General features: G+C 58.2%; 1 protein-coding gene across 1 annotated transcript in view; it reads right to left on the bottom strand.

Moving 5' to 3' along the window:
* Positions 1 to 22677, bottom strand: part of ASIC3 (acid sensing ion channel subunit 3) — a 34039-nt gene extending 11362 nt beyond the window's left edge. Inside the window, exons 1-3 of the mRNA XM_084621347.1 lie at positions 21623 to 22677; positions 6502 to 6652; positions 5800 to 5927 (exon numbers count right to left, since the gene is read on the bottom strand). Coding sequence (XP_084477473.1) covers positions 5800 to 5927; positions 6502 to 6652; positions 21623 to 22177 — 834 coding nt within the window. The 5' untranslated portion in view covers positions 22178 to 22677. The remainder of the gene's footprint in view (positions 1 to 5799; positions 5928 to 6501; positions 6653 to 21622) is intronic.
* Between the last annotated feature and the right edge of the window lie 2081 nt (positions 22678 to 24758).

Raw genomic sequence — 24758 nt, 5'->3', positions numbered from 1 at the left:
TCTTTTTCCAGGTATACAGAAGTCATATACTTGAAAGACATGACATATCGCAGTGTCATCGAGAAATTGAAGTGCACTTTTGCTCACTTCGGTATTCCAGAACAACTAGTGATGGACAACAGACCACAACTCACCGCAGCAGAATTTAAGTCATTCTGAACAAAATATTATTTTGATCATATTCCTAACAGCCCACATTCCCCATGAGTGAATGAAGAGGCTGAGAGAGCTGTACAGACCGCCAAAAAAATCCTCCTGCTGCTGGAAGATCCATTCCTTGCTCTGACATTATTGACAGGAACTGAGACCGTATAGATCATGGTTGAAACCAGGGTCCCATGGTTGCACCAGGTCATGTACAGAGGAGGCCAAGTGGGGTGTCTATGGAAAGGTTGTAGTTTGACGGTTATGATTATACTGTCTGTATGTGTGTATCATTTTTGTAGTTGAAGTTATGAATATTGGCTCTGTACTTGTATCTCAATGTGTTTTGATTCTAAGTAGCCTCAGTGAAGCATTTGGTCAGCTTCCTGAGAAAGGAATTTGCAGATTAAGTGCCCAAACAAGAAACACTTAACTGACAAAAAGAAAAGGAGTACTTGTGGCACCTTAGAGACTAACCAATTTATTTGAGCATGAGCTTTCCTGAGCTACAGCTCACTTCATCGGATGCATACCGTGGAAACTGCAGCAGACTTTATATATACACAGAGAATATGAAACAATACCTCCTCCCACCCCACTGTCCTGCTGGTAATAGCTTATCTAAAGTGATCATCAGGTGGGCCATTTCCAGCACAAATCCAGGTTTTCTCACCCTCCACCCCCCCACACAAATTCACTCTCCTGCTGGTGATAGCCCATCCAAAGTGACAACTCTTTACACAATGTGCATGATAATCAAGTTGGGCTATTTCCTGCACAAATCCAGGTTTTCTCACATCCCCCCCACCCCCATACACACACAAACTCACTCTCCTGCTGGTAATAGCTCATCCAAACTGACCACTCTCCAAGTTTAAATCCAAGTTAAACCAGAACATCTGTGGGGGGGGGGTAGGAAAAAACAAGAGGAAACAGGCTACCTTGCATAATGACTTAGCCACTCCCAGTCTCTACTTAAGCCTAAATTAATAGTATCCAATTTGCAAATGAATTCCAATTCAGCAGTTTCTCGCTGGAGTCTGGATTTGAAGTTTTTTTGTTTTAAGATAGCGACCTTCATGTCTGTGATTGCGTGACCAGAGAGATTGAAGTGTTCTCCGACTGGTTTATGAATGTTATAATTCTTGACATCTGATTTGTGTCCATTTATTCTTTTACGTAGAGACTGTCCAGTTTGACCAATGTACATGGCAGAGGGGCATTCAAATCCAGACTCCAGCGAGAAACTGCTGAATTGGAATTCATTTGCAAATTGGATACTATTAATTTAGGCTTAAATAGAGACTGGGAGTGGCTAAGTCATTATGCAAGGTAGCCTGTTTCCTCTTGTTTTTTCCTACCCCCCCCCCCCCAGATGTTCTGGTTTAACTTGGATTTAAACTTGGAGAGTGGTCAGTTTGGATGAGCTATTACCAGCAGGAGAGTGAGTTTGTGTGTGTATGGGGGTGGGGGGGATGTGAGAAAACCTGGATTTGTGCAGGAAATAGCCCAACTTGATTGTCATGCACATTGTGTAAAGAGTTGTCACTTTGGATGGGCTATCACCAGCAGGAGAGTGAATTTGTGTGGGGGGGTGGAGGGTGAGAAAACCTGGATTTGTGCTGGAAATGGCCCACCTGATGATCACTTTAGATAAGCTATTACCAGCAGGACAGTGGGGTGCGAGGAGGTATTGTTTCATATTCTCTGTGTGTATATAAAGTCTGCTGCAGTTTCCACAGTATGCATCCGATGAAGTGAGCTGTAGCTCACGAAAGCTCATGCTCAAATAAATTGGTTAGTCTCTAAGGTGCCACAAGTACTCCTTTTCTTTTTGCGAATACAGACTAACACGGCTGTTACTCTGAAACTTAACTGACAATGGACCTTGGGAGACTCCAATCCACATGATAAGTCTTCCTGGGAACGTTCAAGGTGGCATGTGGGTAATGGCTGCCGCCTGCAAACTGAGTCGTGCATGGACATGTGACTTGCCCATGTGACTCCAAACTCCATCTTGTTGCTGTGATTTTGCACAGGAGAACAAAGGGGTTTCTGCCCACAAGAGAAAGAATATAAAAGGCCCTGGAAACCCCTCTATCTTGTCTTCAATCCTGCTTCTGACCTCTGGAGGGACTTCGCTACAAACTGAAGCTCTGAACCAAGGACTGAATGACCCATCCCAGCTGGGGATGTTCTCCAGAGACTGGATTTGTGCCAGCAGTTTATGCCATCACAGCTACAAGCCTGAACCAAGAACTTTGCCATCACTGTATGTCATTGATTCCATTGAACCCATTCTAGCTCTCATCTCTATCTTTTTCTTTTTATGAATAAACCTTTAGATTTTAGATTCTAAAGGACTGGCAACAACGTGATTTGTGGGTAAGATCTGACTTGTGTATTGACCGGGGTCTGGGGTTTGATCCTTTGGGATCGAGAGAACCTTTTTTCTTTTACTAGGGTATTGGTTTTCACAACCATTCGTCCCCATAACGAGTGGCCCTGGTGATGACACTGGGAAAAGGGAGTGTCTAAGGGAATTGCTTGTGTGACTTCTGGTTAGCCCTTGGGGTGAGACTGAAGTCCTCTCTGTTTGGCTGGTTTCGTGGGCCATAGTAGTAAAGGACCCCCAGCCTTGGGCTGTGACTGCCCTGCTCTAAGCAATTTGTCCTGAATTGACACTCTCCGTTGGGTTCCGTCAGAGGCCGCATGGTTACACTTGCTCTTCTGAGTTACATATCAACACCAATAACAGCTACTGGATATAGTCAAGCACAGTTCCTGATGGGAAGACAATTCAGAACGGCTGTTCCAACTGTGGAAAGAAACCTATCTCCAAAGAGGCCAGACATGAAGACAGTAGCCAAATTGGATAAAAAAGCTAAAAGATCTTATGAACACTTTTAGAACAAAAAGAAAAGGAGGACTTGTGGCACCTTAGAGACTAACCAATTTATTAGAGCATAAGCTTTCGTGAGCTACAGCTCACTTCCTCATCTGAGGAAGTGAGCTGTAGCTCACGAAAGCTTATGCTCTAATAAATTGGTTAGTCTCTAAGGTGCCACAAGTCCTCCTTTTCTTTTTGCGAATACAGACTAACACGGCTGCTACTCTGAAACTTTTAGAACAAACTTCACTCAGAGGACTGATGGGTCTAGAACGTGGTGACCACGTTCATGTCAAACTGGATGAAGAAAAAGGAGAGACAATGCCAGCTGCCATAAAGAAAAACAATTCAGTGCCTGGATCGTATACGATCAACACCAGCAGTGCAGAGTTCAGCAGAAAATGTCGACAGCTACAGTTTGTTCCTCCAAGAGAATAAACAACAGAGCAAACTCCACGGACGGAGAATGCAGAACAAGGATACAACTCAAGGGTTCCTACCCACCCACAGACAGTCACTGCAACTAATGGACAGCTCGATGACCAGGTTGTTACATGTTCGGATTGTGTAATTAGAAAGCCAGCACAATTCAGAGACAACTTCATCTGCAGCATTGAGAGCCGCCTGGAGAGAGATTCTAGCCACCAGCCCCATCTTTAACCCACCCCAACCAGCCCCCCAGTCCCAACTAACCAGCAAACCGCAGCTACTAACGCAATAACCATACCCAACCACTCAACAAATCTAACTAACCCCCGCTACAAACCCAACCCAACCAACTAACCCCAACCAACCCCAGCTACTAACCCCAACCAGCCAACCCCAGCTACTAACCCTAACCAGCCACCGTCCCCAACCAACTAACCCCAACCAACCCCAGCTACTAACCCTAACCAGCCACCGTCCCCAACCAACTAACCCCAACCAACCCCAGCTACTAACCCTAACCAGCCACCGTCCCCAACCAACTAACCCCAACCAACCCCAGCTACTAACCCCAACCAGCCAACCCCAGCTACTAACCCTAACCAGCCACCGTCCCCAACCAACTAACCCCAACCAACACCAGCTACTAATCCCAACCAGCCAACACCAGCTACTAACACAATCCAGCCACCGTCCCCAACCAACTAACCCCAACCAACCCCAGCTACTAACCCTAACCAGCCAACCCCAGCTACTAACCCTAACCAGCCACCGTCCCCAACCAACTAACCCCAACCAACCCCAACTACTAACCCTAACCAGCCAACACCAGCTACTAACCCTAACCAGCCACCGTCCCCAACCAACTAACCCCAACCAACCCCAACTACTAACCCTAACCAGCCAACCCCAGCTACTAACCCCAACCAGCCACCGTCCCCAACCAACTAACCCCAACCAACCCCAGCTACTAACCCCAACCAGCCACCGTCCCCAACCAACTAACCCCAACCAACCCCAGCTACTAACCCCAACCAGCCAACACCAGCTACTAACCCTAACCAGCCACCGTCCCCAACCAACTAACCCCAACCAACCCCAGCTACTAACCCCAACCAGCCAACCCCAGCTACTAACCCCAACCAGCCACCGTCCCCAACCAACTAACCCCAACCAACCCCAGCTACTAACCCTAACCCCAACCAACCCCAGCTACTAACCCCAACCAGCCAACACCAGCTACTAACCCCAACCAGCCACCGTCCCCAACCAACTAACCCCAACCAACCCCAGCTACTAACCCTAACCCCAACCAACCCCAGCTACTAACCCTAACCAGCCACTGTCCCCAACCAACTAACCCCAACCAACCCCAGCTACTAACCCCAACCAGCCAACACCAGCTACTAACCCTAACCAGCCACCAACCCCGACCAACTAACCCCAGCCAACCCCAGCTACTAACCCTAACCAGCCACCGTCCCCAACCAACTAACCCCAACCAACCCCAGCTACTAACCCTAACCAGCCAACCCCAGCTACTAACCCACCCCACCAGTACAACCCACCTCAACCAAATAAACTTAACCTACCAAAACCAACCAGCTGCACCTATGGACAGACAGATGGAAGGACAGATACTCTCTGCTACTAACCCAACACACCGCCTGAACCCCAGCCACTCAACCCTAACTGACCATCCCAACCAACTAGACCCCAACTCCATCCAATGCAATCCAAACCAAACCACCAACCCCAACTAATGTTCACCAACCTGCCATCCCCAACCCACCCCAGCCATCCCCAGCCCACCCCAGCCATCCCCAGTCAACCAAACCCAACAAATCATAACCAACTAACTCAAAATATTTCATATTTGCAAGTGCGTGAGGACAAGGTGCTAGAGTGGACCTGGTGGAATGCGAGTCCCACCTCACTGCCACAGGTACCAAGTGGGGCAAGTAGTCAGGGTCACTTTGCCTCTGGATGCCCCCAGGTGGGTGGCACCAGGACACGCAGGCACAGAAAGTGCCCCCCGCAGACACTGGTGGCCAAAGATTCTGATCACACGTGCATGGGGAGCCTGCCTCGACAGGGGGATCCACACAGCCAGGGCCTGGGGGAAGAAACAGCTCCTGACATCCTCCCTTGTAGAGAAGGGGCAGCCTCATGCCAGCAATCCCTCCCCAGGGATCCCTGAGGCGCTGACCCCCCCTTTCTGTCATCACCAAGGCTCCCTCCCTCCCCAGCTGCCTGCCCCACGAGCACTGGGGTGATAGGCAGGACCCCTGCTGGCCCGCAGGCCCCAGGGATGGACAGACAGATGGAAGGACGGATACCCTCTGCTGCTGGCAGGACACGAAGGTCTGGAAGCCGGGCGCCACACCGAAACCCAGCTGGTCGATGAAGGGTGGCTCCTCCTGGCTGTGGATCTGCACCTTGACCCCAGCTTCGTAGGAGATCTCATCTGCCAACACAGCAGAGCATAGGGGTGTTAAAGGGGGGTGGGAGAGGGCTCCTGTTCTGGGGGGGAGCTAGCTGGACTTGATTCCTGCCTTGTGGCTTTTCATCCTCAGGAATGGGGGAGTGAGATAGACCTGTCCATGCTGGGGGTGTGGCTGTCTGAGGGGGTGGGTGGGGTGTCTGTCTATGCTGGGTGTTCCTGTTCTGGGGACGGGTTCAGGTCGGGTGGGGCCGGGCAAGGCGGGGGTGCCACTGTCCCGGGGACGGGGTCGGGCGGGGCTGGGCGAGGCGGGGGTGTCGCTGTCCCGGAGATGGGGTGGGGGGACCCGGGTGTCACTGTCCCGGGGATGGGGTCGGGCGGGGCCGGGCGAGGCGGGGTGTCGCTGTCCCGGGGACGGGGTGGGGGGACCCGGGTGTCACTGTTCCCGGGACAGGGTCGGACGGGGCCGGGCGAGGCGGGGTGTCGCTGTCCCGGGGTGATGGGGTTGGGCGGGGCTGTCCATGCCAGGTGTTGCTGTCTGGGGGAGTAATGGCGTCCCAGGTGTGTGGGGAGCCCTGTGCCCAGCGCCCAGCCTCACCGCTCTCCCCCCAGACGGGCAGGTACTCGTCCTGCTGGATGTTCAGCATGAGCTCCAGCCCGTTGCCGGAGCCGCCCTTGACGGTGGTGAGGAGCTCGGTGCCCGGCGCCCCGGCATTGAACGTGTAGCACTTGCCCAGGCGTGTGAAGATCTGCAGGGGAGACAGAGCCGGGTACAAGGGGTCAGCCCCAGTCCAGCCCAGGGAGACATGGCACCGGGACCTGCCGCACTGGGGGGGCTGGGCCATGTGCAGAGCTGTGCTGTGTTGGGGGGGTTGGGGGGGGCTGGGCCATGTGCAGAGCTGTGCTGTGTTAGGGGGGGCTGGGGGGGCTGGGCCATGTGCAGAGCTGTGCTGTGTTTGGGGGGGGCTGGGCCATGTGCAGAGCTGTGCTGTGTTGGGGGGGCTGGGGGTGTGTGACGAAGTGGGACTGTTCTTAATGGTTCCTCTGAATAGTGTGGGGGTGCCTCAGTTTCCCCTAGGCAGTTCTTAAGTATTTAGGTGGTGGGGTAAGGGTGTATGATCATTGCAGAGCCCTAGAGGGCAGGTGTGTGCAGGGGTCTGGACACAGAAAATGGCCAACACCCTGTTTCCTGGCCACTGATGGCCTGGGCCCTCCCCCCTGCAAGGTGAGAGCTAAAGGGTTGGAGAACAAAGGAATCCGATGACCTCCTGGCCCAGGAAAGGAACAAAGCCCAGAGGAGGAGGGGCTGGAGGGAGTTTCAGTTTGGGGCTGGCTGGGGACATGGAGTGAAGGGCAGACGGGGTTGTCTGGCTCACTGCCCCCCAAAATGGACCCAGCTGAGGGGTCCTGTTCTCTGCACCTGCAAGCTCTGTTTTAGACCATGTTCCTGTCGTCTAATAAACCTTCTGTGTTACTGGCTGGCTGAGAGTCCCGTCTGACTGCGGAGTTGGGGGGCAGGACTCTCTGGCTTCCCCAGGACCCCACCTGGGCGGACTCGCTGTGGGAAGCGCATGGAGGGGCAGAGGAGGCTGAATGCTCCGAGGTCCGACCCAGGAAGGTGGAAGCCGTGTGAGCTGTGTGTCCTGTAGACAGGCTGCTCCCCGAGAGGAGACTTCCCCAGAGTCCTGCCTGGCTTCACGGGGAGCAGTTCCAGAGCATCGCCCGGGGACCCCGTGACAGGGGACTGGGCCATGTGTAGAGCTGTGCTGTGTCTGGGGGGCGGGGGCTGGGGGGCTGGGCCATGTGCAGAGCTGTGCTGTGTTTGGGGGGCGGGGGCTGGGGGGCTGGGCCATGTGCAGAGCTGTGCTGTGTCTGGGGGGGGGGCTGGGGGGGCTGGGCCAGTGCAGAGCTGTGCTGTGTCTGGGGGGGGCTGGGGGAGCTGGGCCAGTGCAGAGCTGTGCGGTGTCTGGGGGGGGCTGGGCCAGTGCAGAGCTGTCGTTCTGGTCTGCGCACTCCCAGCTACCCAGTCCCTCGCCCGTCAGGAGCTCAGCGAGGCCAGGGGGACACTTGGGCTGACCCACCAGTGGGGCCTGGCGGAGGGGAGGACTGAGCAGCAGGAGGAGGGGCAATACCTGGCGCAGCACCCTTGTGGTGCTCAGCGCAGCCGGTAAAGCCCAGTCCGTGGCCAGGTGTGGCTGGCGCAGGGCCACAAGCACAGCCGGTGGGGCCAGCACCATGCACCCCGGGGTGAGATCTGACGACAGCCTTGTTTCTGGAGCGTGGGGAGCAGGTTGGGGCCGCGTCCCCCTGAGTAAAGACACCGCAGGAGCCGCCTGCCCGGTCTGGTGCTGGGGGTCCACCCTGCGGCAGGCGCGGCGGGGGTGTCTGAGCAGCCAGGCGCGCGGTTTGCCTCAGGGCGGCCGCAGTAACGCTAGTCTGGAGGCCTTGTCGGCGTTGAGGACAGCCCACGGGTGGGATCCATGTGCCCAGGGTTTGCCCCCCAAGAGCATATGGGCACTATTCCGTTGGTACGCAGGCCCTCGCGACCCACGGTGCACTGGGGACGTTCACAATGCCAGGGTTTGTCACCAGCTGGGAGTCGACCTTCAGGGACTGGCCAGGATGGTATTCCCACGGCAGGACCCTGGCACAAGCGACGTTCCTGTCCCCACCGTGTGACCCGCTCCTGCCTGCGCTCGTGAAACCAGCCCCTGACCCATGCTCAGCCAGTGCAGAGCGGCTATGGGCACGTGGCTACCCACCCGCTCGGAGGCCAGTGTCCACATCAGTGCAGTTGCTGGGCTCGTCCCAGTCCTTGGGGAGCCAATTCCCCCTGACGGGCCCTGTGACGGCCAGGCCCGCGGAACCGGCCCCCTCAGCCAGGACCTGCAGCTACCGTAGCTGGATGTGCCTGGGCACCGGGGGTCAGGGATGCTCTGTGCTCCCACACCATGGACTGCCGGGCCCAATGGCAGGGTGGGAGAATCGTAGCGCCCCAGGGTCAGCTAGTCCAACCCCCACCACCCTGCAGGAGCTGCTGGGTCTGTCCCATTCCAGACAGACGGCTCCAGCCTCCTTGGGAAACCCTCCAGGGACGAAAGGGAGGACTTGGGGCACCTTAGAGACTAACCAGTTTATCTGAGCATGAGCTTTCGTGAGCTACAGCTCACTGCATCGGATGCTGCATGCCGTGGAAACTGCAGCAGGCTTTATATACACACAGAGACCATGAACCAATACCCCCTCCCACCCCACTGTCCTGCTGGTAATAGCTTAGCAAAAAGAAAAGGAGTGGGGTGGGAGGGGGTATTGTTTCATATTCTCTGTGTATATATTAAGTCTGCTGCAGTTTCCACGGTATGCATCCGATGAAGTGAGCCGTAGCTCACGAAAGCTCATGCTCTAATAAATTGGTTAGTCTCTAAGGTGCCACAAGTCCTCCTTTTCTTTTTGCGGATACAGACTAACACGGCTGCTACTCTGAAACCTCCAGGGAAGGAGCTTCCACCCCCCCCCCCCCAGGCGTCAGTTCCATTGTCCCACTGCTCTTACAGCTGGGAAGTTTTTCCTGAGATTTCATCTAAATCTGCTCTGCTGGAGTTTGACCCCATGGCCTCTTGTCCTGCTCTCCAGAAAGAACAGCTTTTCTCCATCCTTTTCGTGGCAGCCTTTCAAGTATTCAAAGCCTGCTGTCATGTCCCCCTGAATCTCCTCTTTTCCAGAGCAAACATACCCAGCTTTGGCCTTTGCTCCAATGGCTTGTACTAGTAATGTGTTTGTGGGGAGAAAGGGGCTTATTGATTGGGGGGGGGGCGGGGGCAGTGCTTGTGGGCCTTGCTTGCCATGCAATGCTGGATAAAGGAGGGGGATGAATCCATGGGACCATCCCAGGAAGTTACTAAGGTGGGAATTGTCCTACCCCGCTGCAGAGGGGAACAGTGTTTGCTCCTGATCCTGGGTTTAGCCTCACTGTCTGTCTGATGCAGCCGCACCCAGAACCTTTCTCGATGCCATAAAAGGCTTTGTTTGTGTGTCGCAGGAGGGGGGAGTGTTGACCTGGGAATGTGGCAGGGGAGTTTCACTGCGGATGGGAGACCTGAGAGCCTGTTACCTGAGCCAGGAGGAGGAGGGGGAGGTAACACCTCTGCCCTGGAAACTGGACAAAGGCTGCTGGAGGGAGCCTGCTGGGGGGGTTTTGGTTTCAGTTTGGAGCTGGGTGCTGGAACGCAGGGAACCCCAAGGCTGGAGTCTAAGCTCCCTGCCCTCCACCTGACTGAGGGGGCCTGGGTGTATCCACAAGTTCTGCTTGAGACTGTGTTCCTATTGTCCAATAAACCTCACGTTTTACTGGCTGGCTGAGAGTCTCAGTGAATCCCAGGAAGAGGGGTGCAGGGCCCGGACTCCCCCACACCCCATGACACATTCCCAGGTCAACACTCTGCCCTCCCTGCTGCGTCCCATCTCTCCCCGCTTCGAGACTGAACTGGGCGGGGTCGCTCTGATCAGTGACCTGGGGAAGTTCGGGGCCCCCTCTCCGGGACAGCGCATCCGCTATCAGGTTGGCACTTCCCTTCACGTGGACCACGTCCATGTCATAATCCTGCAGGAGCAGGCTCCATCTCAGGAGTTTGGCGTTGGCTCCTTTCATCTGGTGCAGCCAGGTCAGGGGAGAGTGGTCGGTGTAGACGGTGAAGTGTCGCCCGAAGAGATACGGCTCTAGTTTCCTGAGGGCCCACACCATGGCCAGGCACTCCTTCTCGATGGCCGCGTAGTGTTGCTCCCGGGGTAGTAACTTCTTGCTCAGGTACACGATGGGGTGTCTCTCCCCCTTTTCATCCTCCTGCATTAACACCGCCCCCAGTCCCGTGTCGGAGGCGTCGGTGAACACCATAAAGGGCTTGTCAAAGTCTGGGTTTGCCAGAACTGGGCCACTGACCAGAGCCTCCTTCAGCGCCCGGAAAGCCTCCTGGCACTGCTCATTCCAGACCACCTTGTCTGGCTTCCCCTTCTTGCATAGCTCCGTGATGGGGGTGGCGATGGCGCTAAAGTGGGGCACAAATCTTCGGTAGTATCCTGCCATCCCAATAAAGGCTTGGACCTGCTTTTTGGTGTGGGGAGCGGGCCAGTCTCTGATCACCTCCACCTTGGCTGGTTCCGGCTTTAGGCGGCCGCTCCCCACCCAATGGCCCAGGTAAGATACTTCAGCCATCCCCACCTTGCACTTCTCCGCTTTTACAGTCAGCCCAGTCCCCTGGAGTCGGTCCAGCACTTGTCTAACCTGGGACACGTGGTCCTCCCAGGTCTGGCTAAAGACACAGATGTCATCAATATACACCACGGCAAAACTCTCCATCCCCATCAGGAGCTGGTCCACTAGGCGCTGGAAGGTGGCCGGCGCTCCCTTGAGGCCGAAAGGCAGGGTCAGGAACTCATAGAGCCCCAGAGGGGTGATAAAGGCCGATTTCAGCCGGGCATCTGCATCCAGCGGCACTTGCCAGTAGTCCTTTGTAAGGTCCATGGTGGTAAGGTACCGGGCTCCTCCCAGCTTGTCTAGGAGCTCATCCGGCCTGGGCATGGGGTAGGCATCAGATACAGTGATGGCATTGAGCTTCCGATAGTCCACACAGAACCGGACCGACCCATCCTTTTTGGGGACCAGCACCACCGGCGAGGCCCAAGGGCTGGCCGATGGCTGGATCACCCCCAAAGCCAGCATGTCCCGGACCTCTCTTTCCAGGTCCTGAGCAGTTTTCCCTGTGACTCGGAAGGAGGAGCATCTTATCGGCGGGTGCGACCCTGTCTGCACCCGGTGGACAGTCAGATTAGTGCGTCCAGGCTGGGTGGAAAACAGCTGGCGGTACGGATGCAGCACCTCCCTGACCTCAGGTTGGTGGGCAGGGGTTAGCTGATCTGAGAGGGGAATTGTTTTCAGGGGGGAACCAGCTCTGGTCCCAGGGAATAGATCTACTAAAGGGTCATCTCCTGCTCCTCCCACTGTCCACACACGGCCAACACCACATTCCCCCTGGCATAATATGGCTTCATCATATTCACATGGTACACCCGGCGGTGGTGCGCCCGGTTCGACAGCTCCACCACATAGTTTACCTCATTGAGCTGCTTGACGACCTTGAAAGGGCCCTCCCAGGCGGCCTGTAGTTTGTTCTTTCTCACGGGAATGAGAACCATCACCTGATCCCTGGTGGCGTAGGCACGGGCTCGCGCTGTGCGGTCATACCAGACCTTCTGCTTCCTCTGGGCTCTGGCCAGATTCTCCCTGGCCAGGCCCATGAGTTCCGCCAGTCTCTCTCAGAAGATCAGGACATACTCCACCACTGACTCTCCATCGGGAGTGGCCTTCCCCTCCCACTCGTCTCTCATCAGGTCCAGGGGGCCCCTCACCCTCCTGCCATATAACAGTTCGAAAGGCGAAAATCCAGTCGACTCCTGGGGCACCTCCCTGTACGCGAACAGCAGGTGAGGTAAGTACTTGTCCCAATCCTGCGGGTGCTGGTTCATAAAGGTTTTCAGCATCATCTTTAGCGTCCCGTTAAACCTCTCCACCAGCCCATTGGACTGGGGGTGATAAGCTGAGGCCCAGTCGTGCCGGACCCCACATTTCTCCCACAAGCACCGGAGCGGGGCCGACATGAAGTTGGAGCCTTGGTCTGTCAAGACTTCCTTGGGGAACCCCACTCGGCTGAAAATGGTCAGGAGCTCATCGGCCACGGTGTCGGCTTCAATGGAAGCTAAGGGCACTGCCTCGGGGTAGCGGGTGGCAAAATCTACCACCACCAGAATGTATTTCTTCCCCGACCGGGTCGTCTTGCTGAGAGGCCCCACGATGTCCATGGCCACCTTCTGGAAAGGCTCCTCTATGATGGGCAAAGGTCTCAAAGCTGCTTTCCCCTTGTCCCGGGCCTTCCCCACCCTCTGACAGGGGTCACAGGATCGGCAATACTGCCGGACCGTGGTAAAGACCCCGGGCCAGTAAAAGTTCTGTAGCAACCTCTGCCGGGTGCGCCGGATTCCCTGGTGCCCTGCGAGGGGGATGTCATGGGCCAGGGACAGGAGCCTGCGGCGATACTTCTGGGGGACCACCAGCTGCCTCCTGATCCCACAGGACTCTACTTCCCTTGTGGGAGCCCATTCTCGGTACAGGAACCCCTTCTCCCACAGGAACCTCTCCTGGCAGCCTCTCCTCATGGTCCGTACCACACCGAGGTCGGCCAGGTCCCTGAGCTTCCGCTAGGAGGGATCTTTCCTCAACTCGGCCTGGAACTCAGCGGCTGGGGAAGGGATGGGGACCTGTGTCACGGAGTCCCCTGGCGGTGCTCTGGAATGGCTCCCTACGAAGCCAGGCAGGACTTCTGGGGCAGTCGCCTTCCTGTGAGCAGCCTGTCTGCAGGACACACAGCTCACACAGCAAGAAGAAAAGGAGTACTTGTGGCACCTTAGAGACTAACCAATTTATTAGAGCATAAGCTTTCGTGAGCTACAGCTCACTTCCTCAGATGCATATCGTGGAAACTGCAGCAGGCTTTATATACACACAGAGAATATGAAACAATACCTCCTCCCACCCCACTGTCCTGCTGGTAATAGCTTATCTAAAGTGATCATCAGGTGGGCCATTTCCAGCACAAATCCAGGTTTTCTCGCCCTCCACCCCCCCACACAAATTCACTCTCCTGCTGGTGATAGCCCATCCAAAGTGACAACTCTTTACACAATGTGCATGACAATCAAGTTGGGCTATTTCCTGCACAAATCCAGGTTTTCTCACATCCCCCCCACCCCCATACACACACAAACTCACTCTCCTGCTGGTAATAGCTCATCCAAACTGACCACTCTTCAAGTTTAAATCCAAGTTAAACCAGAACATCTGGGGGGGGGGTAGGAAAAAACAAGAGGAAACAGGCTACCTTGCATAATGACTTAGCCACTCCCAGTCTCTATTTAAGCCTAAATTAATAGTATCCAATTTGCAAATGAATTCCAATTCAGCAGTTTCTCGCTGGAGTCTGGATTTGAAGTTTTTTTGTTTTAAGATAGCGACCTTCATGTCTGTGATTGCGTGACCAGAGAGATTGAAGTGTTCTCCGACTGGTTTATGAATGTTATAATTCTTGACATCTGATTTGTGTCCATTTATTCTTTTACGTAGAGACTGTCCAGTTTGACCAAACAACGCTTCCTCAGCTCTCGTCCCCTAAAGCCCCTACTCTATTTGCGCTATATTGATGACATCTTCATCATCTGGACCCATGGAAAAGAAGCCCTTGAGGAATTCCACCATGATTTCAACAATTTCCATCCCACCACCAACCTCAGCCTGGTCCAGTCCACACAAGAGATCCACTTCCTGGACACTACAGTGCTAATAAACAATGGTCACATAAACACCACCCTATACCGGAAACCTACTGACCGCTATTCCTACCTGCATGCCTCCAGCTTTCACCCTGACCACACCACACGATCCATCGTCTACAGCCAAGCTCTGCGATACAACCGCATTTGCTCCAACCCCTCAGACAGAGACAAACACCTACAAGATCTCTGTCAAGCTTTCTTACAACTACAATACCCACCTGCAGAAGTAAAGAAACAGATTGATACAGCCAGAAGAGTTCCCAGAAGTTACCTACTACAGGACAGGCCTAACAAAGAAAATAACAGAACGCCACTAGCCGTCACCTTCAGCCCCCAACTAAAACCCCTCCAACGCATTATTAAGGATCTACAACCTATCCTAAAGGATGACCCAACACTCTCACAAATCTTGGGAGACAGGCCAGTCCTTGCCTACAGACAGCCCCGCAACCTGAAGCAAATACTCACCAACAACCACATACCACACAACAGAACCACTAACCCAGGAACTTATCCTTGCAACAAAGCCCGTTGCCAATTGTGCCCACATATCTATTCAGGGGACACCATCACAGGGCCTAATAACATCAGCCACACCAGCAGAGGCTCGTTCACCTGCACATCCACCAATGTGATCTATGCCATCATGTGCCAGCAATGCCCCTCTGCCATATACATTGGTCAAACTGGACAGTCTCTACGTAAAAGAATAAATGGACACAAATCAGATGTCAAGAATTATAACATTCATAAACCAGTCGGAGAACACTTCAATCTCTCTGGTCACGCAATCACAGACATGAAGGTCGCTATCTTAAAACAAAAAAACTTCAAATCCAGACTCCAGCGAGAAACTGCTGAATTGGAATTCATTTGCAAATTGGATACTATTAATTTAGGCTTAAATAGAGACTGGGAGTGGCTAAGTCATTATGCAAGGTAGCCTGTTTCCTCTTGTTTTTTCCTACCCCCCCCCAGATGTTCTGGTTTAACTTGGATTTAAACTTGAAGAGTGGTCAGTTTGGATGAGCTATTACCAGCAGGAGAGTGAGTTTGTGTGTGTATGGGGGTGGGGGGGATGTGAGAAAACCTGGATTTGTGCAGGAAATAGCCCAACTTGATTGTCATGCACATTGTGTAAAGAGTTGTCACTTGGATGGGCTATCACCAGCAGGAGAGTGAATTTGTGTGGGGGGGTGGAGGGTGAGAAAACCTGGATTTGTGCTGGAAATGGCCCACCTGATGATCACTTTAGATAAGCTTTTACCAGCAGGACAGTGGGGTGCGAGGAGGTATTGGTTCATATTCTCTGTGTATATATAAAGTCTGCAGCAGTTTCCACGATATGCATCTGAGGAAGTGAGCTGTAGCTCACGAAAGCTCATGCTCTAATAAATTGGTTAGTCTCTAAGGTGCCACAAGTACTCCTTTTCTTTTTGCGAATACAGACTAACACGGCTGTTACTCTGAAACTTAACTGACAATGGACCTTGGGAGACTCCAATCCACATGATAAGTCTTCCTGGGAACGTTCAAGGTGGCATGTGGGTAATGGCTGCCGCCTGCAAACTGAGTCGTGCATGGACATGTGACTTGCCCATGTGACTCCAAACTCCATCTTGTTGCTGTGATTTTGCACAGGAGAACAAAGGGGTTTCTGCCCACAAGAGAAAGAATATAAAAGGCCCTGGAAACCCCTCTATCTTGTCTTCAATCCTGCTTCTGACCTCTGGAGGGACTTCGCTACAAACTGAAGCTCTGAACCAAGGACTGAATGACCCATCCCAGCTGGGGATGTTCTCCAGAGACTGGATTTGTGCCAGCAGTTTATGCCATCACAGCTACAAGCCTGAACCAAGAACTTTGCCATCACTGTATGTCATTGATTCCATTGAACCCATTCTAGCTCTCATCTCTATCTTTTTCTTTTTATGAATAAACCTTTAGATTTTAGATTCTAAAGGACTGGCAACAACGTGATTTGTGGGTAAGATCTGACTTGTGTATTGACCGGGGTCTGGGGCTTGATCCTTTGGAATCGAGAGAACCTTTTTTCTTTTACTAGGGTATTGGTTTTCACAACCATTCGTCCCCATAACGAGTGGCCCTGGTGATGACACTGGGAAAAGGGAGTGTCTAAGGGAATTGCTTGTGTGACTTCTGGTTAGCCCTTGGGGTGAGACTGAAGTCCTCTCTGTTTGGCTGGTTTCGTGGGCCATAGTAGTAAAGGACCCCCAGCCTTGGGCTGTGACTGCCCTGCTCTAAGCAATTTGTCCTGAATTGACACTCTCCGTTGGGTCCCGTCAGAGGCCGCATGGTTACACTTGCTCTTCTGAGTTACATATCAACACCAATAACAGCTACTGGATATAGTCAAGCACAGTTCCTGATGGGAAGACAATTCAGAACGGCTGTTCCAACTGTGGAAAGAAACCTATCTCCAAAGAGGGGATCTGTTCAGTCTGTCCCTGAGCCCGGGGCACTGGGACTGTACGTGGCCTCTCTGGCCACAGTGATAGCAGCTCAAGTCACATTGGTCCCCTCGAGCGGGTCGGAGGGGCCCGACGCCAGGCGTTCCCCTTTGGAGGGGGTTCTCCCTATTTCCCCGCTGGGAGGCCCCCTGGTGACTCTCTCTCTGCGTCGGGGGGGCCTGTTCTTTTGGGACTCCTCCCTGCTACCCCGTGACCGACTGTTCACAAACTCGTCGGCCAGCTGCCCTGCGTGCTGGGGGTTCTCGAGCTTTTTGTCCCCCAACCACAGCCTCAGGTCGGAAGGGCACTGATCATACAGTTGCTCCAGTACAATTAGGTCAAGCAGGTCCTCTTTAGCTCGGGCCCCAGCTGTCCACTTGCGGGCATACCCCTGCATCCGGTTGACCAGTTGTAGGTAGGTGACCTCAGGCGTTTTACGCTGACTCCGGAACCTTCTCCGGTACATCTCGGGGGTCAGCCCAAACTCACGGAGCAGGGCCTGTTTGAACAGTTCATAGTCCCCTGCCTCTGCCCCTGTCATCCGGCTGTACACCTCCACGGCTTTGGGGTCCAGTAAGGGGGTGAGGAACTGGAGCCGGTCTGCAGGGTCAACCCTGTGCAGCTCACAGGCATTCTCAAAGGCCGTCAGGAAGCTATCTATGTCCTCCCCCTCCTTCCGCTGGGCCAGGAAGCACTTATCAAAGTTCCTTGCAGTCTTGGGTCCCCCCTCACGCACCGCAGCCGGGGCCCCACTGCTCCTCAGCCTGGCCAGCTCCAGTTCATGCTGGCGTTGCCTCTCCTTCTCCTCCTGCTCATGCCTATGTTGCCTCTCCTTCTCCTGACGTCCCGCTCCTTCTCCTCCTGCTCATGTTGACGTTGCTTTTCATGATCCTCCAGCTCCCTCATTTTCATCTCCCTCTCCCATTCCAGCCGCATCCACTCCAGGGAGCTCTGCTGGGAGAATCCCCTGCTGGCTGCCGGGGTCAGGGTGCTCTCCGTATTCGCCGGGCTTCCCCCAACCCCTCCCCCAGGCCTAGGTAGGAAGGGTCTCGGGATGTCCTTGGCAGCAGTCTGACCCCTCCCAGCCCCAAGCCCCACGCTGCGTCCGCCGGGCGGCTTCCCTCCGGGACAGGGATCGGGTCATCCAAGCGATCCCTCTCCTCCAACTGGGCGATCAGCTGTTCCTTGGTGGACTTCCCGATGCGTAGCCCCCTCTGCCTGCACAGCTCCACCAGGTCGCTCTTAAGGCGTTTAGCGTACATCTCCCTGCTGGCCACTCGCAGGCCTGGGCAGCTTTCCACGGTTTCCAGGAAAAGCCCCTCGTGTGCCAGTCCTTCTTGAGGTCACCACCTCTTTGCCAGGGTCGAGCTGCAGACTCCTCCACCCCTGGGACCGCTCGCTGCAATCCCCCGGGGGACCCTGTTACTGCAGAAGTCCTTCTCTCTGGTCACACACTTCCAGGGGTTAACCGCCCCTTGAAACCGTCTCTCTCTGAATCTTCAGATGCCTGGTCCCCGTCAATCCCCGTTTGTTTTACTGCTCCCCAGTCACTTACTGCAGGAAGCGCCGTCCACGGGGTGCAGTACATCCCACCGCTGCCACCAGTTGTCACGGAGTGTGGGGGAGTCCAGGCCCTGCACCCCTCTTCCTGGGATTCGCTGTGACTGTCAGCCAGCAGAACGAGAGGTTTATTGGACAATAGGAACACAGTCTAAAACAGAGCTTGTGGGTACCCCCGGGACCCCTCAGCCAAGTCCTTCTGGGGGAGCAGGGAGCTTAGACCCCAGCCCTGGGGTTCCCTGCGTTCCTCCACCCAGCCCCAAACTGAAAACTAACCCCCCAGCAGGCTCCCTCCTGCAGCCTTTGTCTAGTTTCCTGGGCAGAGGTGTCACCTCCCCCTCCTGGCTCAGGTGACAGGCTCTCAGGTCTCCCATCTGCAATGAAAGTCCCCTGCCGCATTCCCAGGTCAACACTCCCCCTCCCTGCTGCATCACACATGCGCCCCCTCCCCCCCCCCGTGTGGGGCACCCCGAAATGGCGACTGGGCCCTGGGTTGGAGACTTTCACCCCAGTGCCCTGGGTAGGGGTGTGATGGGCGCAGCAGGCCCATGCGGGTACCGCAGCACCCAACCCACACCAGGGACGCTGTCCTGGCAACAGCTACACAGGTAAGGGAGGGGAGGCATCGCCATGGCAACGGCTGCACTGAAAGAGGGGAGCCATTGCCATGGTAACAAAGGATCCATCTAAAGAAGGGGGAGAGGGGGCCATGGTGACGCGGGGCGGGGAGCCGCCTCCATGACCATCCGTGTCCGGTCTCCTTTGAACGCCCCTCACCTGCCCACCGGGGCTCAGGGGGGGGACACGCCTGCTATTGTGGGGTTGGCCCCACAGGCTCCCTGTGCTGGGGGGTGACCCCAGCTGCAGCGAGAGCTGAGCACAGGGTGGGCACTGCCAGGAGGGGCTGTGAGCTTGGGGCTGCCCCTTCAGGCCGGAGCCATGTGGGGCAGGGAAGGGTCGCGGGGCTCCCTCATTGCCCCCTCCATGGGCCTGTCCCCTCTCCAGCCTCCCACGCCCCCGCTCGTCCCTGGATCTGCCTTCTCCCTGGCCCCCAAGCTGCCAGGCCGGCCCGGCCCAGCGGGGCCAGGCCCAGCAGCTCCAAGGGACCCTGCCCAGAGGGAGACCCCCCAAGCCCCTAGCGGACGCCGGCCCAGTGCTGTCGCAGGCAGCCCGGCTAGATGGACGCTCTCGTTATCCACAGCAACGTCCGACGCTCTGACCGTGCCTGAACGCTTGGCCCGAGCGAGACCCTGTGGCAGGGAGTTCCACCGGCTCCGCATAGGTGGGGACAGAGGGATCCCTCCCCTCAGCCTGGAGCGTGCGGCCTGCCTGCCCCGCGCGGGAAACAGAGAGTCTGCACCTGGTGCCCCCCTGCCCTGCATCCCGGCCCCACACGAAGGTCCCAGCCTGTCGCCCTGCTCGGGCAGGCGCCACCCTAGGCCTCAGCACTCTCAGCGCCTGGCTCCATCCCCAGCTCTGCTCACCCCATTCCTGAGTCTCCCGGGGTCCCTCTCTCGCTGCAGCCCACGCACCTGCCCCGCCCCCACAGTGCCCCCTGCTGGGACTGGAGTAGCCGGGAGCTCCCCCCCCACAGCCAGTGCACCTGCCCCGCCCCCCACAGCGCCCCCTGCTGGGAGAGGCCAGAGCTGAAGTACCTGGGAGCTCCTCTGAGCCAGGGCTTCTGCCCTGCCCCAGAGAGGAATCCTCCCCACCTGCCTCCTGCAAACACTGTCTGCCCCACTCCGCTCTTAAAGGGGCAGCACCCAGCAAACACCAGCCAAGGCCGTGCACCCGCCCGCTTGCCCCACAGCTGCAGCAGGCCCCTGGCACAGCTTGCACAGGGTCCAGCTCCGCCCAGCATTGGGCATTAGCAGGATCTGCACCCACGCGCCAGCGTCCGCTCTCGAGGGCAGGTCCCAGCTCCAGGGGGGCGGGGCTGACGGGGGAGTTACCCACAGCAGAGCAGCCTGGTCAGGGAGACCCAATGCACACACACCGCCCCGTGTCACACACACACGGGCACCCATGGCCCCTGCGTCACACACGCGTGCACACACAGCCCCCGCTTTACCCAAGTGTGCGAGAGTGGTGATGCTAGCCGCGGGACTCTTGGTTTCTGCTCCTGGCACTAGGCTGCGAGCATGGTCCTGTGGGTGCGAAGGACACTGAGCTCTGCCTGCCCCCCATTTGGGCCGCCTGCGGGAGCTGTGGCCATGGCCAGCCAACGCCGCCTGTCCCACCTGGGCTGGGGCAGCAGAGTCACTCTCGGCACCCAGCGCGGTGCAGGACGGGCCAGAGGGAGGACACAGCGGCGCTCGCTGGCCAGTGAGGCGAGCGGCGTGCAGCCGAGAAGTGGCTTGGCTGGGGGTGCAGGGAGCGTTCCCAAGGGATCGGGTCCGCGTCACTGCAAACCGCAGAAATGGTTCCAACTGAACCCCCTGTGCCAGGCCGGCTTGGGCGCGCGCCGCGAGGGTGTGTCTGAGCCACAAGGCCGCTGACCGGCACAGGGCAGCGCAGCTGGCAGGGTGTAGGGAATATCAACGGGGTCAGAGCGTCCAGCGCCGCTCAGCCAGCCAAGGGGACAGCCAGGCCCACAGGCCAGCGGGGCGAAGCGGGGGGTCCTAGCCAGGCTGCAGGGGCCAGGCCATTGCTTGTGGCATTCGGGCCCATCCTGTGAGGAGGGCTGTAGTGACCCTGGGGCGGCATCCGGGGTGTCTCCTCTGGGAAACGCCCGTCGGCCTGCGGCCCAGAAAGGTGCTTTCGGGAGCTGATGGCTCAGCCTTAGCCTCCAGCCCCGGCTCCCGAATGTCGCCCTGCTCGTGGCACCAGAGACAGCTGGGGGCCCATGCACCCGGGCGGGGCCGGCAGCTCCGTGGCTGTGGGGTACCAGAGGCAGAGGGGAGCCTGGCCCGTCTGCAGACAGCTGGGCTAGGGAACAGATGGGCCCCGGAGCGGGGCCTGGTCCTGCCGGGCGGGTATTAGCTCCAGAGATGGGGGGACAGCAGCCCAGCCGCGGGGGGAGCAGGAGTGCCGTGCCCAGCACTAGGCACGTGGGGGAGGGGTGAATCGTCACCCTGTTCCCTCGCTGACGCCCTGGGGGCGCGAGTCCAACGAGCCCAACGCAGCCGTGCCAACAGCCCCCCGCCCCGCCAAGTGACGGACAGACCCAGCCCAGGACCCCCCCGCGAGCTGCCCCCCAGGCCTGGAGTCAAACATCCCCCCGCCTTGCCCAGCCCCCCGCAGGCAGAGCCACCCCCAGCCCCGGGCCTGAGGCAGGCTGGGGCCGTGCCGGCCGGGGGCCGCACTCACCGCGGTGAAGTTCTGGGCGCCGCAGTCGGCCCCACGGAAGCTGCACTGCAGCAGCATCTCGGCCATGTCGTGGCCCGTGCGGTTGTAGAAGTCGGCCATGTCGAAGGGCTTGGCTTTGAAGTGCCGGAAGTTGGCCTTGTCCCGCAGGGCAGCCAGCAGCTGGGGCTCGGCCAGGTGGGGGCTGCGGACCTCGTAGCGGTCGCTGAGCAGGGCCAGCAGCTGGCCCACGTGGTAGAGGTCGTTGCGGGTGATGCGGGAGAAGCGGAACTCGTTGAGGTTGCAGATGGTGATGGCGGGGAAGGTCAGGTTGGGCGCGGCCACCTCGTCCAGCCTGGTGACGTGCGGGTAGGTGAAGAAGTAGGTGACGCGCTCCATGCAGACCACCAGCAGCAGCCCCAGCGAGCCCAGGAAGAAGAGGGCCCAGAGCACGCGGCGCAGCGAGAGCGAGCCGTGCCGGAAGATGTGGTTGATGCCGTGCAGCGAGCAGTTACTGGCGAAGACCTGGAGGCTGGAGAGCGGCTCGGCCCCCGCGCTGCCCTGCGAGCAGGCCCTCATGGTGGCTCCAGCCCCTGTCCCTGGCGGGCCCTCACGCCCCAGCGCCGGGGCGGGCACCTGGGCTCCCTGCTGCCCCGCCTCGCCTGGCCTGCCCGCGGCGCCCGCCCATGCCCAGCTGTCAGGCCCCCGCGTCCCGGGCTCCCGGCGCGGCCAGAGCAGGACCCTGCTCCCGCCAATCGCGGGCGCTGGCAACCGCAGGCCCGGATCACCACGGCGACGGAATGCGGCCCGGGTCCCCGTCGCCGGGCTGCGCCCCCCCGGCGGGCCCCCCGCGCGGCAGCTGCTCAGTAGCCCTTTGTGCGCCCGTCTCCCGGGCGGGCTGCCTGCCGGTGCAGCCTGCCGGCACCACGGCTCCAGCTCCTCAGCAGGCTGCGGCTCCCCCGCCCCTGAACACGCTCAGGCAGCTGCTCGACTCCCCAGCCCGAGCCAGCGCTGCCCCCTCCCTGCCTCCCTCACACCCGGACCCGCTCCGTCCCCGGGCCCCGCTGGGGCTGCACCCGGCCCGGCACCCATCTGTGGGTGGGCGAGATCCACCGCAGAGGGAGAGAGGCCCAGTGGGCGAGAATGGGGGAGGGGCCGGGAGCCAGGACTCCTGGCTTCTCTCCTGGTTCGGGCGGGGGGGCGCAGCGGTGCCTAGTGAGTAAGAGCAGGGGGGCTGGGCTCCTGGGTTCTCTCCTGGCTCTGGGGGCCAGTGGTGCCTAGTGGGTAAGAGCAGGGGGGCTGGGAGCCAGGACTCCTGGCTTCTCTCCTGGCTCTGGGGGCCAGTGGGGTCTGGTGGGTTAGAGCAGGGGGGCTGGGAGCCAGGACTCCTGGCTTCTCTCCTGGCTCTGGGGGCCAGTGGGGTCTGGTGGGTTAGAGCAGGGGGGCTGGGAGCCAGGACTCCTGGCTTCTCTCCTGGCTCTGGGGGCCAGTGGGGTCTGGTGGGTTAGAGCAGGGGGGCTGGGACACAGGACTCCTGGGTTCCATCTCTGGCCTTGCTGCTCAGGCTGCGTGACCTGAGGCAGACACACACTCTCTCTGGCAGGTTCCCAGCACTAATGCTGCCGGGGGAGGGGGGGGGTATAGTATCCCAAGCGGGGGGTTTCTACCCCACCCACAGGTATCCCCTCCAGGGTCTCGCTGCCCACAGCTGGGCACCAGGGGCCATCCCCAGCAGGCTGCCATGGAAGGCAGACACCCCTGCCAGGAGCACGACCTCCAGCCAGTGCCCCCGGCTGCCCTGGCTGGGAGCTGCCTGCAGACCCAGGAAGACGAAGGACACTTGGAGGGCAGGGAAGCGGGGAGTGGAGGCGGCAGCTCCTGGAATGCTGACGAGCCTGTGCCCTGGTAGCTGCACCCCCAAGTCACGTCCTCCTGACCTGATTGCCCAGCGCAGTCAGTGCCAGGCCCAGGGCCGACCATGCTTCCCCCTCCCCCTCCGAGCCCCCCATTCACTCAGCAGAGAGACCTGGAAACAACGATGGACCCACAGGACCATGGTCACCCCACAGGGACCCAGCCCCTCCCACTCTGGGGCAGCCCACCCCATGGGGACCAGGCCTCCCATTGCAGGAGGGCACTGCTCTGGGGAAGCTTGCAGTGCTGGGCGCCCTGCCTGCAGGTGATGGGTATGGCCCGGGGCTGGCAGCAGCTAGGTGTGCAAGGTGAGGGCAGGGCTCCCCATGGCCCAGGGAGGCTGAGCGCAGCTTGTAGCGGGGGGGCTGGGGCCCACAGACAGGCACCAGGCAATACAATGGGCAGGAAAATGACCATGGAGAGCACAGCACCCCCTGGTGCCAGGCTGGGGGATACGGGCACAGCTGGGAGGTGCAGCACCTCCCCAGCACAGCGCCCCCTGGTGCCAGGCTGGGGGATACGGGCACAGCCGGGGGGGGGGCAGAACCTCCCCAACACAGCGCCCCCTGGTGCCAGGGTGAGGGATACGGGCACAGCCGGGGGGGCAGCCCCTATCCAGCACAGCGCCCCCTGGTGCCAGGCTGGGGGATACGGGCACAGCCCGGGGGGGCAGAACCTCCCCAGCACAGCGCCCCCTTTTGCCAGGCTGGGGGATACGGGCACAGCCGGGGGGGGGAGCAGCACCTCCCCAGCACAGCGCCCCCTGGTGCCAGGCTGGGGGATACGGGCACAGCCGGGTGGGGCAGCACCTCCCCAGCACAGCGCCCCCTGGTGCCAGGCTGGGGGATACGGGCACAGCCGGGGGGGCAGCCCCAGAGCCAGCCTGGCTGAAGGGGAGGGAATGGGAATCCGGACGGCTACCCTGGAGCAGGTGCTCTGCCCTGGAGCAGCGAGACCAACACGTGCCAGCAGCTGCAGGGCTCCCGTAGCCCCTGCCCGCACCGCGGCCTCCACAGGGCCAGCTGTCGGGGCCTGGCCTCTGGCACCAGGGGCCTGGAGCAGGGCTGGGGGGAGCTCCCGGCTCCTCCAGTCCCAGCAGGGGGCACGGTGCAGGGCAGTGGCATGCACTCTCACTGCCCTGTGCTGTGCAGCTCGTGGTGTGGGGCAGGGGAGCTGCGGCTGCAAAAGGGGCAGTTGCTGGGGCTCTCTGCCCAGCACGGCGCCCGCACTCCAGGGCCGACTACAG

Source organism: Lepidochelys olivacea (assembly GCF_965140295.1).
Source record: "Lepidochelys olivacea isolate rLepOli2 genome assembly, chromosome: 2".
NCBI classification, from domain to species: domain Eukaryota; kingdom Metazoa; phylum Chordata; order Testudines; family Cheloniidae; genus Lepidochelys; species Lepidochelys olivacea.
The sequence above is the reverse complement of the archived record's forward strand: the minus strand, read 5'-3'. Positions and strand labels throughout refer to the sequence as shown.